We start from the raw sequence: 17707 nt of genomic DNA on the forward strand, positions 1-17707 counted from the left end.
AAAAATAATGACAAATTCTCCTATTAACAAACTTCCTCACCATCCGTCTACACAAGTATTTATTCAGGCGAACACACATTGCGACGTCTATGCAAATTCAGAACGTGTATTGAAATGATCCTAAACTAGCTCAGATATAATGTATTACAAATGGAAAACGTGTCTTGAATAATAACATATAGAACAGTATGATCAATATTAGTTATGGTAAACTGTATGTGCAATCAAAGTTTCATCCGTTCAGCATGAGCAACATCAAACTAATCCTTGTCAGCCACACAGAATCAGTTCTTCCAGTCCTCAAACTTTACCTGCAAAACATTTGTATCATGACATTTATATATATCACATCACTTACTTTTATTTCTGATGTTGGCATTTTAGATAACAAGTCTTTGAACCGAAAGAACAGTAATCAAAGTGATGAATATGACCCTTTAATCATAGACTTAGGTTATCTTAGACCTCTTGTAAAACGATTCATTTTGAACACAGTATGATGGCGGTACATCTTAAGGTTGTTGACAATACTTAAATACTGCGTAAAACATATACCGTTCCCGTAGATATCTATATTAGGCTTTCCTGTTTTGGCGGTCTTCACATCTCTGTTTGCTACCCTGCGGTTTCTTAAATTACAGTGAGGGCTCACTTCCTAAATCAGCTGTCCATCGTTTATCATAGTCTCCCAAAAGGGAATTTGCCAACACTCATTACGACTTACAGCGGAGCAAAACTTTAAACCGAAGTTGAGTGTTATTGAGTATTGTGCCACGTTTAAGAAGAACAGCAGAAGAAAAAAACCCAAACAAACAAACAAAAAATATCTACATGTATTCATGATTATATACTTTCTGATTTTCTGTACATGTATAAGGAGATCCGCCTGTTTAGGACTCCATACATAACCACTACGGGTTTAAAGCATCAGTCACGCCGCAACACACGAACGTGGTCTGGCTTTAAGAGTTGCTTGTGAAGAAATCGACAAGGTGACCTCAAAACTAAATGGTCAGGAATCGTAGAAGAACCCCGAGTTAAACTTCAGCGTGCACCATGCGCACACCATATTGACAGATTTCATGGAGAAGCAAGGCTTTCACGTAGACAGGAAGTATAAACTCAACACAGGCTTCCGAATCACATTCGGTGACGAGAGAACAGGTCCGCATGTGGTGGTGTTGTATGAGTACGACGCATTTACGGAAATAGGTCACAGTGATTCAGATTGGCCCAGCTTTCTTTAGGACAGATGTCCTAAAGACTGAACTTTTCTAAGGTCATTTTGTCCGAAAGAACAAAAACATTTAGGCCACAGTCAAACGATAAACAATTATTTTTATGCACAAGACAGTCACAGTAGTAATGTACATCAAGTTTGTTACATGTTGTACATAGCAGTATACAGGCAAGAAAGGGCTTTTTTCTCGTGAAAAAGCCTATAGCAGCATTTGAGCATAGTCACAGCTACACAGTTAGTCACAGCTAAACATTTTCCTGACAGTGCTGCTTTTCCATGCAGAAAGAGCCTTCTCATAATCAAAACTGTCACATTCTGACCTATTTATTTTCACTCTCAACAGCATTTCCTGCGTTTCAGGTGTAAGCCTGTTTCTTTGTGGAGAAAGGATTTGATTTTGTACAGAAAACCCACTTTGACAACCTGCCGTATCAACCGGGCATATCATGGCCATATAGGCAAGTTTTATGATGTTGGAAGCCATATCATTGTGGTACTGATTGATTAGTCTCCACAAAGTAACTATGGAGTCTCTTGGGTACATCTGAACTTTGACACTCTTTTAATTTCTTCCACTCTCTCCTTGCTGCCTATGAGTCTACAAGAGGTTGAGAGCATTTGGTTTTCTTTTCTTTCTCCTCAGTCCAGGTGTGTGTCTGTGATTGTCCAAAATGGTCTAGAATGACATCTAATTGCTCATTTCCCCAACTCTCCAACTCCTCACCTGAGAGCAATCCAATGGGCCTCATAGAGAGTATTCCAAATGCTGAGATAAGTTCTGTGTCTGGAAACCTGCAATCAAATATAATATTGATATTCATGTTAATTATATGATTTTCAGATTGTAACTTTCTCATTAAGTTAAAGTACCAAAGCGCAATCAAAAGGGAAAGTCCATATACGAATCAACATGGAAGCACATTCACTCTGCAGATGCAGCCATCAACATAAACTGGAGGCACTCTCCCCTAGCAGAGGCAGACATCGACACAATGATGTGAACAACAACATCGGGATAAATTATCAAACAATACAAAGTTTTGTTTTAATTCAACAGTGTACACAACTGTTATGCTTTGATCAACATGCATAATTATTAACAAACCTTTTCTTTATGTTAGCAATAAGATTTGAGATAAATTTCTGTTTCACAAAAATGATATTCCTTCTCTGGGCATCTCGTGATGGTGAGCTCCTTATAATGCAGAGTATGGCCCTGGATGTCCTTCTTCAGTTGCTGCTGGAATGTCCCTTCATATTCCCTCAACTGGCCCAGGTCTTTCAAAGTATGGTCAATCTGTACCTGCACAGAATATACAATAAAAAAATTTGCAAACAAACCTACTTAATAATATGAATTAGTTATTTGCTGGATCTGACCAATAACTGTTAACACTATTGATCTTGATTATAATGATAAGGAAGAGACGATTAAGGTCAACACTGTGAGCCTAAACTTGTCAAATTCAAATACAGCAGAAAACTTACCTTGACCATAGCAATGTCTGTAAACTCCTTCTGGAAAAAGATATTCAGTTTGGAGACGATTGGGATGACGTCCATGAGAATGTATGTCAGCGAGATAAACTTCAGAGTTCCAATCTGAAATAAAGGGGAAGTCAAATGTTACTGGCTGCATACTTCATACTACAACATCAAGAAATAAGGAGACACACATGACAGGATAATATGAATCTCTATCAAAATCCTGAGTCATCTTGGACACGGTTTAAGTCAATTTATCAAGTAAAATTACCCAGTGATAAAATGCGCAAGCAAAAAATGAACAATGAACAATGCATTCAATGGAATTGTAAACAACAGGAAAAAAGAACAGCAAAAGCAATATAACTTTTGCAAAACACTAATTTCTTTAAAAAAGTAAGACAAATAATATATCATTGAAATATTTATACTGCTACAATCACATGGTTTCCATTTTAATTAAGATTAATTTTGGCTGAATTTACATGATGATGAATAATTGAACAAAATAAAGACTTAAGTGCAGTGGCACTTGAGTTTTAGTCATAGTATAAATGATAACTGTTACTATAGTAACTAAAACAAGGTGAATGTAGCAATATTATTTCAACATTGCAACTTGAACATCAACAACATGCAACAATAAACAGTAACACTAACTGTAACTGAAATGAAAAAAAAACTTTTTCTTGAGTCCCTGTGCTTTAGGATCAGAAGATTCATGCAGACATATCCTAATAGCCGAAGTAGGCATGGCGGCCGGTGTTTTGGAAACATTCGGGAAACCTATTGGCAAGGTATATCAGTGAGATACTAAATTCACGCGCGTGTTAATTTATGTTACATGTAGTACATATATTGATAAATATAAAGATTATATGTTATGTACACGCTCAAATAAGTTGTTCTCTTTCTACTCTCGCTGCTTTCTCTGCTTACGTTCTGATTTGTAAAATCTGCTCCTTAAAGGGATTTAACATTTTAAACTATTGTAGATATTTTAACACGCACCAATATGACCATTAATTTAGTCTTCAACATTCCTAATCTGCCTCGTGTATGTTTAAACCACTCTTTTATGATACATGAACCATTTGGTAGAATGAAACGAAAGAAAGTAACTCTCGGAGATCCGAATGACAGAATGTCGCCGAAGCACCAGTAAAACTTCCCGAGGAATTTTGTTTCTGACGAACCATGTTAATTTTTTTTCCTTGTGTGGTAGATGACTTATCAGTGCATTATTAGTGTATTTAATCTCGTTGTAAATATCCTATGACAATAAGCATTTGTTACTTTCAACCTTCTCGGTTATGAAATCAAAGTCACTGATTATGTTTATATATCACCTGCATGATAGATCTGCAGTTGAACTATCTGGCGATAGCTTATTATGTAAATTCACTACCGAAGTTGGTATGTTAAAATGTAATGTAAAATGTGTACAAAGTGACCATTTTGCTACAGAGTAAGGTGTAGACGAAGGCTTTATGTTTGTTGCTGAGATTATAGATTTCTTACAGTTGAGTTAGTGAGTTGACTGTGAAATTGGTCGATCTATCTGAGACTGTCTCGTCCGTAAACTAAACCGTGATGTGAATAATCATTGTATTGTTTTTCTTAGAACATTTATTGGTAACAGGAATGTTTTGTGTTGAAAGCAAAGAAAGATCAACTCGATTCTACTAGAAAAAAAAGCGAGAAGCGGAGGAAGGCAGCAATGGAAAGGGAAAACGTTTAAAGAGCAGTACATTACTGTAATTTTAGCTAGACTAAATTTTCGGCAATAAAGTAAATTTTAAAATTTCTCGGGGCCCCCTTTTCGAGCTTTCGATATGCAGAAATGTAAAGTATAACAAAATATGCATTATGAATCTACATTAGATAGCAAACCTACTTCTACAGGTTAGCCAATATATTATATGATCAATGAGGTAATAACGACAGTAAGGAATTGCCAAATTTTTGATGCAATATAACCTTTATCAAAAGAAAAATACATATATTATATCACATACATAGAAGGCAAAACAACGATTAATACGTTACTGACATTGGACTAAATCTTCACTGGAACTGTTCAAATACAACCTCTGAAATCACGAACATTTACAATATGACATCTTTCGTTTAAGTGCAATAAAATTCGCCTAAGAAATTAAGGTTATATAGGAGTCAGTTAGGTGCTCTTACAGACTTTTGGTGTTGTTGGGGATACAGTTCCTTTTAAAATACTTTTAACGTGTTTGATGACTTAAAGTTTTGTTTTCATTACTCCAGCTTTCGTTTGGAAGATTTTGCAACTCTGGAGCTCGACCAACAAGCTAGGAATACCTGCGCATTAAGAACAACTCGTTCTCTTCCCATTAAACGAATATAGAGGTGTTCATGTAAAGACTTCATTTTTTATATTCTGTCCCCGATAATTCAGATGTGGGTTATGAAAACGTTGCGGCAACATGTTATATCGTAATCACTGATAAATGACTTTCATTGATTAGGATATTTTAAAATATTAAGGGGACCAAACATAACACTCGGAGCACGTCCTCGTTGGAGAAGTCTCCATCCGAGAAGGATGCCTTCTATCACGCTTACATTAGCCTACTTTTCTATTCAATTTGATTTATTGACTTTTTACCTGTTATAGCTGGCAGTGTTAGGAACTCCAACAGGAGGAGGTGGAAGTTGAAAAATCATTCTCATCGATCAACACGGATTTGACAATACGGACGTCGCAATGACGTCATGTTTGGCCATGGGGTTATGTTGATGCTATAAATGTCTGCCTGTCAAAGGTTTGAAAAGTACACAAATGACATAGTGTATAAAACGTTAAGAATATAGATTTATAAATGCCTATAGATAAAAGTTTATTTGAGGGAAATCTTCACTTTTTGTTTGTCTGTTGCAGAAAATTGTTTTTCGTTTCGTTAACATCAAGATATGATGAAAGCAGGATCTTGCATCACCATTAATAAGTTTACCAGTACACTGAGAAAGGCATAACGATTCTTTTCAACAGGCCTGAGTATATATTTTCATGCCTAAAAATGGTAAACAATTATTGAAAGAAATTGATAGAAAGCCGTAAGGTATAAATAAACTACGTCACATAATTTCTAATACTATGATATTGTATGGGCGAACTACAGATATAGATACTCATGTATTAGATTTAGATTCTGCTTAAAAAATATAGCATGACTCTTTACAGATATGAGATGAGTAATGAACACAATAATCTAACATTGCTTATATCCTAACTCTCCTACCGGTATATTGACGTTAATGTAGAGCCTTGTTATCTGTTATATGACAGACACTTGAATGTAATGAGATCCAATTACAAACTAATTTTTCCAAACATTATGTCTAAATGAAGCAATCCATCTTTTTCGAACTCGATAAAATCAGCAATGGCTCTATAAAGCGATATGTTTTATTTCAACTAGTTTCATCCATATGAATGTCATTTTGAAATATCTTTGGATCAGAAAACTGATTACCTAGGAGAAACCAAAGACAGCTGATAGTTTCCTGATGGGTTCCTTGTCGCCAGGTCATTTTGTGAATTTCTCTCATAATAAGTTTTCAAATGATATATAGAATTACTTAAGTGTAATTTTTTAGGCCTTTTTTCACCGAAGTTTTTTTGTGTGTGATCGCGAGAAATCATACTTAGTGCTTACAAGATTAGATAATTTGATGGATTTTTTTAGCAAGTAAGAGAGTTCACAAAAGCTCAAACAATTTAAAAGACGTTAATATATAGAAATATCTCCCAGATTCAGTTACACAATCCTCGTGGCTGTTCTTAATGGTATCTATTTCACTCTCGTTAGTGATTTTTCAATAGCTTAAGCTCGTATTCCTTGTAACTTTTGAAGAATAACTAACAACAAAAAAATACCTACATGCGGAAACTATTGACTTTGTTTACGAACTTTGATTGCAGCGCAATAATATATTCTGAACTAAAATGCCGATAATCAATATTCATAAATGACAATTCCAGAATGTTTAAAAACATAATTTATTTCCACTTATAACAAGAAATTAACAAATATAGTATTTAAAGTCCATTATATAATTGAAATATGTATGACAATTACATGATATCAATCGAACAAGAATTTCTTTGAGTGCATGAAGCGCCATTTCGGTCAAAGTTCATCCTGTCGGCCACGTGGTGTAACATATATGTTTATACAACAGTTGGAATGCTTATTTGATGGCTTGAGAGTCGAATAACACCAACCTTTTGTGGCATGAACAATGTTACATGTAAGTATGTGCGAAATGATATTTATACAAGACGAAAAAAAAAATTATTTGTATAGATGTGACGTCATTGTTATCTAACCGTGTTACTTATCAGGACACTGCGCTAATCTCCGCAGATTTCTGTCATCGCTTTCCTGAAAACACTGTCTTAGTTTTGACTGTTTTAAAAATATTGTATATAAGTGTAAAATTATAACAAGTGTTAATTTATAGAAACGATATACATAGATCTTACGGACGAAGAAATTGCGAACAATGACAATTTATTTTTTCTGCACAATTTTGTGTAAAATTAAAAGAAAATGTCAAATATCTACAAATGTTACAGGTATAGTTCACCTTCCATATAAAATTATATGACACATGTTATGTCTATACAGATAACATGATTATCTGTTGTTAGAAATATTACAGAGTTGCTTCGTATACTATTTAGGTTAGGGTCGTTCAGATAAGAGGTTGAGTAGCTCAGTGTTCCGATTACCCGACCGGATGTGTGAAGAAATGGGGCCATGTCTGACAAATAATGAGGGGTTTCTCTTGGTGCACTAAGCCCTCCTTTGTAAACTGTTACATTCCACAGTTAAGACCAACAAGAATGGTTCTGATAGAATCTAACAAGTAGCGATATGTTGGTGTACATGATATCGAGCTCATGAGGTGATATATGGGTTATATTATCACACGCTTTATCTGTACAACTATTTATTTATCGATAATGCCTTGGATATTGGACACTGATATGACTGCCTCCATTTTAACATGTTTAAGTTAAACTAACAATTATTTATTACAAGTTTAATCATGATCAATAATCTGAGAAAGTAATTTCTATAATACCTTAATAATGTCAATGTCTATTATTCATAATTTAGCAATAGATAGTTTCACCTTTTTACAACAATAATAAAATAAATATACTTTCTAAAACTGTCACCAAACATAGAAGTCCTCACAATTTATAACCTAATCATGTCAACCATACAAAACTTCCTTGTTGTCTACAACATACACGGGTGTTTTTAAATAAGCTTTCGTAACAAAGTAGCCGAGTCAATACAATTCTTTTTATTTGTTATTTTAAGCTCTAGTTGACCAAGGTCTACCTTTTTACCGTCTCTATGCACTTTAATTTCAATTCTCTTCACACCTCAAAACACAAACTAATATCCTACAAAATGGAAGCAAACACAAAACCTGTTTAGTAATTTAGTAAAAATTTTAACTCTAAAAAACAGAAAATAGGCTAAATCGTTAAACAAAAAATAAATACACGTATTCCAATGAACAGGACAAGATGATATACACAGGTGCTCCCCAAGGGTAAAAAGCACACAGTTAAAACAATATTGCCACACGGAAGTTGTTCATATCTTTATTTTAAAGCAGTCTGGATATAATGAGCGATTGTTTCTTCTGATAGGATAACGTTACACATTGAGAGAAAACACGATTTTGATTTTAATCGCATTTATTGCTCAATAAGCGCAACTAGGTGTAGAAGTATTGATTTACACGTAGGGAATCCATATTTCATATCACTATATGTAATTATGAAATACAATCGTCTACATGCACTATTAACTTAAGGTATTTATCTATAGTAACAAACTCTCACATTTACATACTCCCTCTCCCACCCCTCTATGCAGCTATTCCCAAAGTCAAGTATACATTGAATCCGCTCTGCAAATTTAGAATGTATTCTGTAATCCTCTACTCGTCAACCTTACAAAATGATCATGTGTTCTCAATGGCACAACGTATCTAAAAAAATACAATTTAGACTCAAAATAATCATTGCGGGTTATGGTAAACTGTATGTGTATTCAAACTTTAATCCTTTCATCTGTTCAGCAAGAGCAGCATCAAATTTCTCATTGTCAGCGACTGTGAACCAGTTCTTCCAGTCTCCAACTTCACCTGCAAAAAATGGAATTATTTTATATTTCAGGTAAAAACCTAAGTGAACACATTTGTGAATAGGAGGAACACGTATCAAAATCATGCCGAAGGAATGAACATTTAATCAAACCATAACCCTAGTTTAACTAAGACGTCCTGTTGATCAGCAAAACGATTTTTGATAATATCCATTTTAAACTCAATATGATGGAGGATGTAATCAATAGTTTAATGCTGGGTTAAGTGTTTACCTTTCCTGTACATGTTTTGAAAATCATCCATTTCTGGATTAGGATTTCCGGATTTGGCAGCCTTAACCTCTTTGTTTGCTTTCTTCAGATTTTGGAAATTACAGTTATGGCTCACTTCTTTGATCAGCTTTTCGTCATAGTCTACCTTAAGGAAGTCTGCCAAACGTCGAGTCTCTCCTATAGGATCCTACAATAATGATATAACAGAATTAATTCATAGATCAAAATACCAAAACCAAAGAGATCAGTCATCGTTTCAGAGATTTCCTACTGATTTTGTTATATTGATATCAATGGATTGAAAACAAATCAAGTGATTGTTGCAGGTATATTTCATAGATTATGGGGCTAGGTTATCTCCCCATCTAGATTTTGACTTCTGTTTCTTTCGGTCAATTTGGATGTTGCTCAGTAGCCTCCTAGGCCTCAAAATGTAGGGCCATAGCATCACTAACGAGTCCTAGAAGGACGAAATAGCTTTACGATTAAGTTTCATTCATTGTTTGGCTCTACTGTCCCTAACTTTAATTTTTCATGAAAATGTGCTATTCACGTTTATGTCTTTTGGTACAATCTTTCGGTGACTTTACCTTTTTAATATCTTCATAGTACATCAGATGAATTTGTAATGTTTGGTTGTTTGCTATTATTTCGTTCCATTCGTTCGTATATCTGAACCAGTTGACTGTAAAAACTGGGAAAAAATGTCCATTATATATGTAGTCCAAAATTGACCATTAATAAAACTAATCATTTGCTTTCCCTCATTTTAAAACGAAAGCAAAACGAAATTCGTCGTGATGTGTGCAGGACACTTGAAGAAGAAACTGCTGACGGACTTAAGTCCCCGAGTTATAAATTAATTCCACATGGCACAATTCATAATGTACGTTCTTTTGAGATTATTTAATGTCAAGCAGTATGGTGCAAGTGCACCTCCCAATCTTGGTTTTGATATTTATTTCGATCACTTTGGCCTCCTAGGCCTCAAAATGTAGGCCCTTAACATCACTAACGAGTTCCAAAATGACAAAACTGTAGTATGGGGCATTTGATTCATTAATTGGTGATACTGTATTTAATTCTAATTTGAAATAAAAGATGTTATTCGTTTGTGTGTTTTGATCAATAGTTCAAACTAAACGTGAATGTTATAGCCGAGACTTAACCTTTAATCAGTAATATACTATACCATCATCAAGGTACATCTGTAGAAAATCGCTGAAGGAATGCTTAAATTGTCCTATAGTCATGCTTCTTCTGTGGTGGAAATTGGAAACAACACTATCTTTAGGATTCCTTGTGATAAAGATGATTCGTCCCTTGGAGCCATTTTGAAGCTGTTCAGGAAGAAGCCTTAGATAATAATGTGTGTTGAGTGCTCTAGGGGATGGTAGATCGTCAAACTCTTCTGGCCAATGAAATTCCAGCATTCGTGTCTCCTTAGATACGTGTTCGTATTCAGCTTTTCCCTTCAGAAGCATGGTTGTCATTTCCCACACCCAGTGTGTTCCTATTCAAAGCATAATATGAAGGAATTTGGCTACGATTTTTCTCGTTGTATTTTTTATTATAAAAAATGAAACAAGAGGAAAATTTGTATCTAAGAACCAAATCACATCTTGATATATGTACATGTTCGTGTTCACAGTTACTACATGCTACTGGTATGCAATGTAACACTGAATTCAATTATAAATACATAGAAAGATTATTATATTAGGTGTTAGACTCTCCTGGTGGACTTTTACTACCGATGTTTGTCGTAACCCGTATGCCATCGATTTTATCCGTTTGAACAATGACACAATTTTGCTTTAGGTCACTTTTGATTTTCCTCAGTCTTCAAACTTTTAGCATAACTGACAAGTCACAGAATTACAATGCCTTAATCAGACCACAGAATTATTTTAATTAAAAAGCGTATGTTTCCGCATTAAAAATGCCTTGAAGTAACATTGTAAACTGTTTAGAAAAAGTCATATTTGATTATTTTTTTGATTCGGTAGAAGGAAAAATATTTTTTCCATATTTCATTTTCAGTCAAGTCAAATAACAGTAGTCTGAGGTTTGGTGTATTGTTCGGAAAAAACACTTTAGTATTCTCTGGAAGTCAAAATAATGCAGAGTTGCCGCCCCAGTCACCTTTGGTCCTTTGGTCAAACATTTACTAAAAGTACAGTACGCCTTTCAAATGTACGTTATATTTTATGAAGAGTACCTGCTTTCATGGCCGCACAAATAAAAACGTCATCATCTCTGCATTCCATATCTTTCATCTTCTTCAAGTTTTCACGGACATCGGGGATGAATCCGGAGTTCATCAAGTTCACATCAAAGTTGATGCCTTCATGCTTTAACATCTTCCTTTGTTCTCCGAGGTGTGTAGTGACCGTAGTCAACTCCGACTCCTCATACTTAGCTATAAATAAAACATCGGAAATAGTAGTATAAAAACGACATGATTTGTATAAAAAAAACTAGGGATTTGTTTGTATCATGTTAGATTGAACTACTGTTTGCTGGTATCTTCGAAGCCTAAAACAGAGATATAGAAAAGCATTAACTCAATAAATACAATTGAATTAAATGTTTTTCCACACATGCTTGTTAACGTATCTAAGTAATGTGATAACCAGAATGTCTTCATGCTTTTCCTGAAACTTGTTATCCTTTCATAATGGGAAGTCAGTTGAGACCCTACCTGTACATTAATTGCATATCATTATTTCGTTGATATACAATTATTTTTGGAAAGTCAGGTAAGACCCTACCTGTACATTAATTACATGTCATTATTTCGTTGAAATACAATGATTTTAATGCTGCGGTTATCTTAAAGTTATGAAGCTACACTTTGGACGTCAGTACTATCAAAACGAAGAATATACTTGATATCAATAAAGCAGAAGTATACAATTATTCTATTGCATCATATCTTCAGTAAACGTAAACAACATATTGATATCAAACCTGAGCAAGATTATATTTACCTGGTGTATAATTACCCTTGTGTGCCATCTCACTTTGTTCATGTACCCAGTGATACCTAGAAACAAAGCCAATAGATTACTGGGTAGAATTTGTCTATCAAATCACGATAAAGAAGCCGTAACCTTTGACTTTTGACCTTGTGTATTTTAAAGGGAGACAATGCAACAAGCTCGCATACGGAGCCGATGATAAAAACTGACCCTTGTAATTTTACATGTGTACTATGTACCACGTATACACATTTAATAGGGTCATGCATGGCTTCCGTAACAGATCTATAGAAGTTAACGAAGAGTTTGTCGTCTTTCAGTTACATGTACCAGATCGAAACCAAAGAAATAATAAATATTAAATATACGGAATCACACATATAAACTTCTACCTTACACATTTAATAGGGTCATGCATGGCTTCCGTAACAGATCTATAGAAGTTAACGAAGAGTTTGTCGTCTTTCAGTTACATGTACCAGATCGAAACCAAAGAAATGATAAATATTAAATATACGGAATCACACATATAAACTTCTACCTTACCACTGTAATCGGCTTCTGTGTCGTGTTCTGGGTGTACTTACCTCTCCGCCCTACTGCTTCTGTTCACAAATACCGCCGATGTTATGCCCGACACAAGCTGTAGACTTGCGCTAGTTTCTTACGTTATTTCATTCATATGTGTATATACATGTGTAATAGCCTCAGCTCATATCTACATTTATATATGTTCATATACTATACTAATGAATGAATTTGGTTAGAAAATTTGTATTTTCTAGAATATCTTAAGCGTAAGCATTTTTCTTGATATCAGCTGTTACACAGGCTTGGGAATGGTGGTATATTATAATGGACATAGACGAAACGACATTTAAAATGTCGATACAATGACATTGTATTAACCATTATCACAACGTGGGCAAATCATCTGTAACAATGCTTAATCTTATTAACTTAGTTATGTGTTGAAGAAAAGATTGAATATGAACGTGTTTAGAATTTGTTGGTACCGTTGTTGTATACATTGCTCTGATTTGAGAACTTTACTTACATGGATTGACCAAGGTTTACAAGAAGGGTGTCGTCGATGAAGCAAAAGACGGTTACTCTTCCGAAAAATTAATCTTAGTCTCCTTTTACATTTTCAGGCGTCTCCGTGTAAATCTTTCTTTTGTTCATAGTTTCCCCTAGTTTTATTGAATTCAAGTTTGGATTATGATTATTATGACACAATAGTATTTCCTTGCTGTTGTCTTTAGGAGTCTTTGGAACATATGGCAAGCCTGTCGCAGCATGCTGTCCGGATCAGTTGGAGTGACTTTCTTGTTTAAGGCCCCAAGCATTTCAGCAAAGACCTGTCCAAGATCTCAATTTCTTGAGAAAAACAAACCGACCCGAGAAAAGATCGCACCTACATACACAAAGTATACATCTGATATTGTTCCTATGCTCTACAGACTGAGCTACGGCGGCCTTGGTACATTAGAAACATGAAAAATGTCCTTTATTAGATTTCATGAATTTCCTTCAAGATAAACGCAAAAGAGTAAAATGATGATTTAAAAGTCATCCTTCAACTGTTTCGTCCTTCTAGGACTTGTCATTGGTGCTAATGACTTAAACTTTGAAATTAAGTAGGCGACTGAGGAAAATCAAAATTGATCGAAAGAAATGTCCAAATCTCATAAATTTGGAGGTGCATTAACCATGTGATTCAATTAATATAGTAATTTCCCTATATCTGATAATTTGAATAGAAAACATATTCAATTTAAGGGTCACAACAAACCTGGTAACTTTTGACTAAAACCAAGACAAACATATTCGAACCTTGCCGAAGAAAACGAAATGTTCCAAAAAGGAAGATGAAGTTTACAAACTGTAGTGTGGTGATTCTGTTCATTAATGTGCGTGTGAAACGTACAAAAGGTGGTCTCTGGTTCGTTTCTTGATACCGACTCAATATGAAGCTACAGAAATGGTTTATATACTTTACAAGGATGAGTGATCCATTAAAAGATGAATGATCAAGTAAGCCAGACAGCTGGTAAAAAATATTAGAAATAATGATATTACATAGATATAATTTATACCTACTTTTTAGACATAATTACCTTGGGCAACATGTATTTCTGCCATGTAAACATGCAATCTGTCTATAGCCTTTGGGCATAATACGATAAGGCTTTTTGATATAACTCATATTCATATTTTCTAAATACAAAATATGAGATTTTACAAATAATATATATTTTGATAATATCGGTATATTTAGAAGTGATATATTATGGTTCACTCTTGTAAAATTGGAGAGCATAACACTACATTATCACTGGTAATTAGGCATCCACAGAAATTGGGGGAGGATATATGCAGTGTTTTGATCGTTACACATCTAAGTATTGTCGTTTTGTCATTGCTTCTGAATATCTTTTCATGGCATTACCCTCAAGGTCACCTCCGTACATGACATAATAAATAGAGGTTCACCAGCGAGTGACGATTGCATATCATGTTTATCTAACTATCGTTAGTTCAATTTCAAATTTGATCTTTTTTTACTAACGAGAGTTAAATAAACATAATAAACTACCATTATTTGATGGGGAACTTGTTAATCCCAAACCTTTTAAATAACAAAATTGTACCGAGTTCAAATTTCCCAAACATGGCAACCAAATTTTGTGAGCAGCATTACTACACGACAAAATATAGTTCGTAATGATGACCGATAAATGTTAATTGTAATATACATAAAATACATTTTGAAAAATGATACATTCTTATGAAAAGAATTGTGTTTGTGTGTTTTATTAGTAGAACACTCGTTTAAATCACCCCGCGAAATGAACGCCATGATATGGCGAGGTCGAACGTCAAAGCTTTGACAGCTGAATACTAAACTAATAACTGTCGTAATTCCATCTGTCGTTTCATGGCAGTTGTGTGATTATTGTTGATGGTGATATCAAATGTTCACTTGATGATTTTTTTTCATTCAAGACAGGAGAGACGTGTTTCAATAGGTTTTCAGGAAACTGAGCTGGAGTGATGAGCGGATGTCGTGGCACGGTAATGTTGACACATGTAATGATGACATGGCTGCTACACTGGCCGAAGGGCAACACGTGGAATTGTTGTGCGGTTGACGGGAGTTCAACGCCGAAATGCATTGATATACTGTACTCATTTGTGTGCCCAGAAATGTACTGTATAGAATAATCACGAATTTGCGAACGTGTGTATATCAAGCGTACTAGACAATGTGTCATTTTATCTGTTTATTGACAAGAGACAAGTTTTCCAAAATGGAATTTCTTGTTTTTGTGTTCGGGATATAAATTTGCATTTAAGGTAAGTTAAATGATCAGGAATTGTTTAGTTTAATGTTATGTTGGCGACAATACACTGCCTAGCTAATTACTGGACCCAGTTATATTTGCTTAGGTTCAATACAGGAATCATGCATTAATTTGAGAGTAACTTCTCATCTGTGTACGATATTTCCTTGCTGAATAGTCAGTCAAAGGATTTCCATGGTCTTTGTCTTTGAGACCCATGATAAAGCATAATCTTAATAATCAGCGTGCATGCATTTTGAAATTATCAAAGGGAAACTATACTTCATCCCGATCACAACATGGACAAATGGAGATGACTTCTTTGTACAGCACTAGAATGATCTGATTTCTCTGTCATTGACAGAGGTTAACCAATCAGAATTGTTGGTGGTCAGATACAACTAATCAAAGGCATTGAAAGTGTTAAACAAAAACACACTGCTGCAAGTTTTACCACGTGGGATATTGGTTGTAAAATATTATGGGATAGAGTGTATTATATTATCGTATGAAATCAAAACAAAGGAGCGACACCATAACACCTACTATTTCCATATACTCAATCAATAAACTAATGTTTTCTGTACCCAATGAAACATTTCAGAGACATAAACGCTGCGACAACAACGGGTAAACAAAAGCAAGTGGCAGTTGACTGAAAATCCGATATTTCTCTTGACCAATAAAAAACAGTCATAACCCTTTCTGTGTCAATGAAGTATTCATCCATGATTATTTTAAACTTGGACTGGACAGGTATATATAATTTTCAAGTAAATCCGATGTCATCACACATTATATTACAAAATAATCGAAACAAGAAGATAATGGAACGAAATTGCCAACAAAACGATACTCATATTTCAAATCGGGGTTAAATCAGGGATAATATTAACTAGAAGTACAAGAAGAGTAAGACCAGTAAGCCTTCTCTGCTTCATCGACGATGCCGTCATGTAAATAGATACATTTGTACAGTAAGGTTTTAACTTCTAATCATTACACAAGTTGAATTTACTTCAGCAGGTGAATATTGACTTTTTCATTTTCCATAAATATTTGCCTAATTTCGCACCAACATGAGCTTATCCACCACAGAGTTGATATGCTTTGGCGTATATGTCAAAATACCAAAATTGTCTGGAATTAAGAAATAATGTAATAACAAGAGGCTTATAGGGCCTGTATCGCTAGCATAGATCTTAAAGCCCAGCAATGGGTTTACATGCCTATCTGTTTGGTATATCAAATATTTCTAAATTACAGCTTAATCACTTAACCCTATTGGTAGGGCAAGACCAATTGGTAAATTATTATAGTATATTTACCATAAGGTTTTTGACTTTGGGATCTCAACCGTGTCAAATATATGACCCAGGAATTAAGTCCCTAGAGGTGTGCCACACCCAAGGGTCAATTTTACATCACGAATATGTTTATCTCTTGATGCCCATCATTGCTATATATGATTATGGGATGGGTATCTCAACTGTTTCAAAGATATAACCCAGAAACAAAGTCCACAAGTGTGGGGCCAGACCCTACAGCCAATCTTACATCTTGATAGTGTTTAGCTCTTGATCCCCAACATTGTCATGTATGGTTATAGGGTGGGGATCTCAACTGCTTTAAAGATATAACAAGGACACTAAGTACCTTTGGGTTGGGCCAGATACAAGGGCCAACGCTTACATCACGACTGTGTCTCTTTATGTCCAGCAATGCTATATATGGCTACGTGATGAGGATATCATTTTTAAATTGAGTCCCTCTGCTCCTGCGCTAGGGGGCTAAGACCCAACATTTATACAAAATTGATTCCTTTTCACCCAAATATGCATCAGACTAGAATTGAGCACCTATAAATATAAGATTTTAAAGTATTTACCCTGTTTCGCCTATTGTGCCCCTCGACACCTGCCCTAGGGGCTGAGACGCACCGTTTTTAAAATATTGATCCCTCTTTCACTAAGGAAGCTTCTGACCAAAATTGGTCCAAATCCGCCCAGTCTTTCATGACAAGACTGTAAGAAGAATGGATTAAGGAGAGGAAATTAGGCTAGGAGGGAATGACATGGATGGGGGATGAGATTGGAGGGGCGGTGCATTGAGGAGGTATGAGGCTTAAAAGGTGGTGCATGGAAGAGGAATGTAGTTAGGAGGGAACAAGGGCGGGGCATTGGAGGGGAAATGAAATTAGGAGGGTTG

General features: G+C 35.0%; 1 protein-coding gene across 1 annotated transcript; it reads right to left on the reverse strand.

Moving 5' to 3' along the window:
* Nucleotides 1-7827: 7827 nt before the first annotated feature.
* Nucleotides 7828-12764, reverse strand: LOC132548512 (sulfotransferase 1A1-like). The gene is made up of 7 exons (XM_060212379.1): nt 12740-12764; nt 12162-12217; nt 11390-11590; nt 10361-10681; nt 9759-9862; nt 9169-9355; nt 7828-8935 (listed from the first exon to the last, which is right to left on the reverse strand). Exons 2-7 carry the CDS (start codon nt 12187-12189, stop codon nt 8820-8822), a joined length of 957 nt encoding a protein of 318 aa, XP_060068362.1. The 5' UTR covers nt 12190-12217; nt 12740-12764; the 3' UTR covers nt 7828-8819.
* Nucleotides 12765-17707: the final 4943 nt, after the last annotated feature.

Source organism: Ylistrum balloti, unplaced genomic scaffold (assembly GCF_031769215.1).
Source record: "Ylistrum balloti isolate Yb309-2 unplaced genomic scaffold, AGI_CSIRO_Ybal_v1 Utg370016, whole genome shotgun sequence".
NCBI classification, from domain to species: Eukaryota; Metazoa; Mollusca; class Bivalvia; order Pectinida; family Pectinidae; genus Ylistrum; species Ylistrum balloti.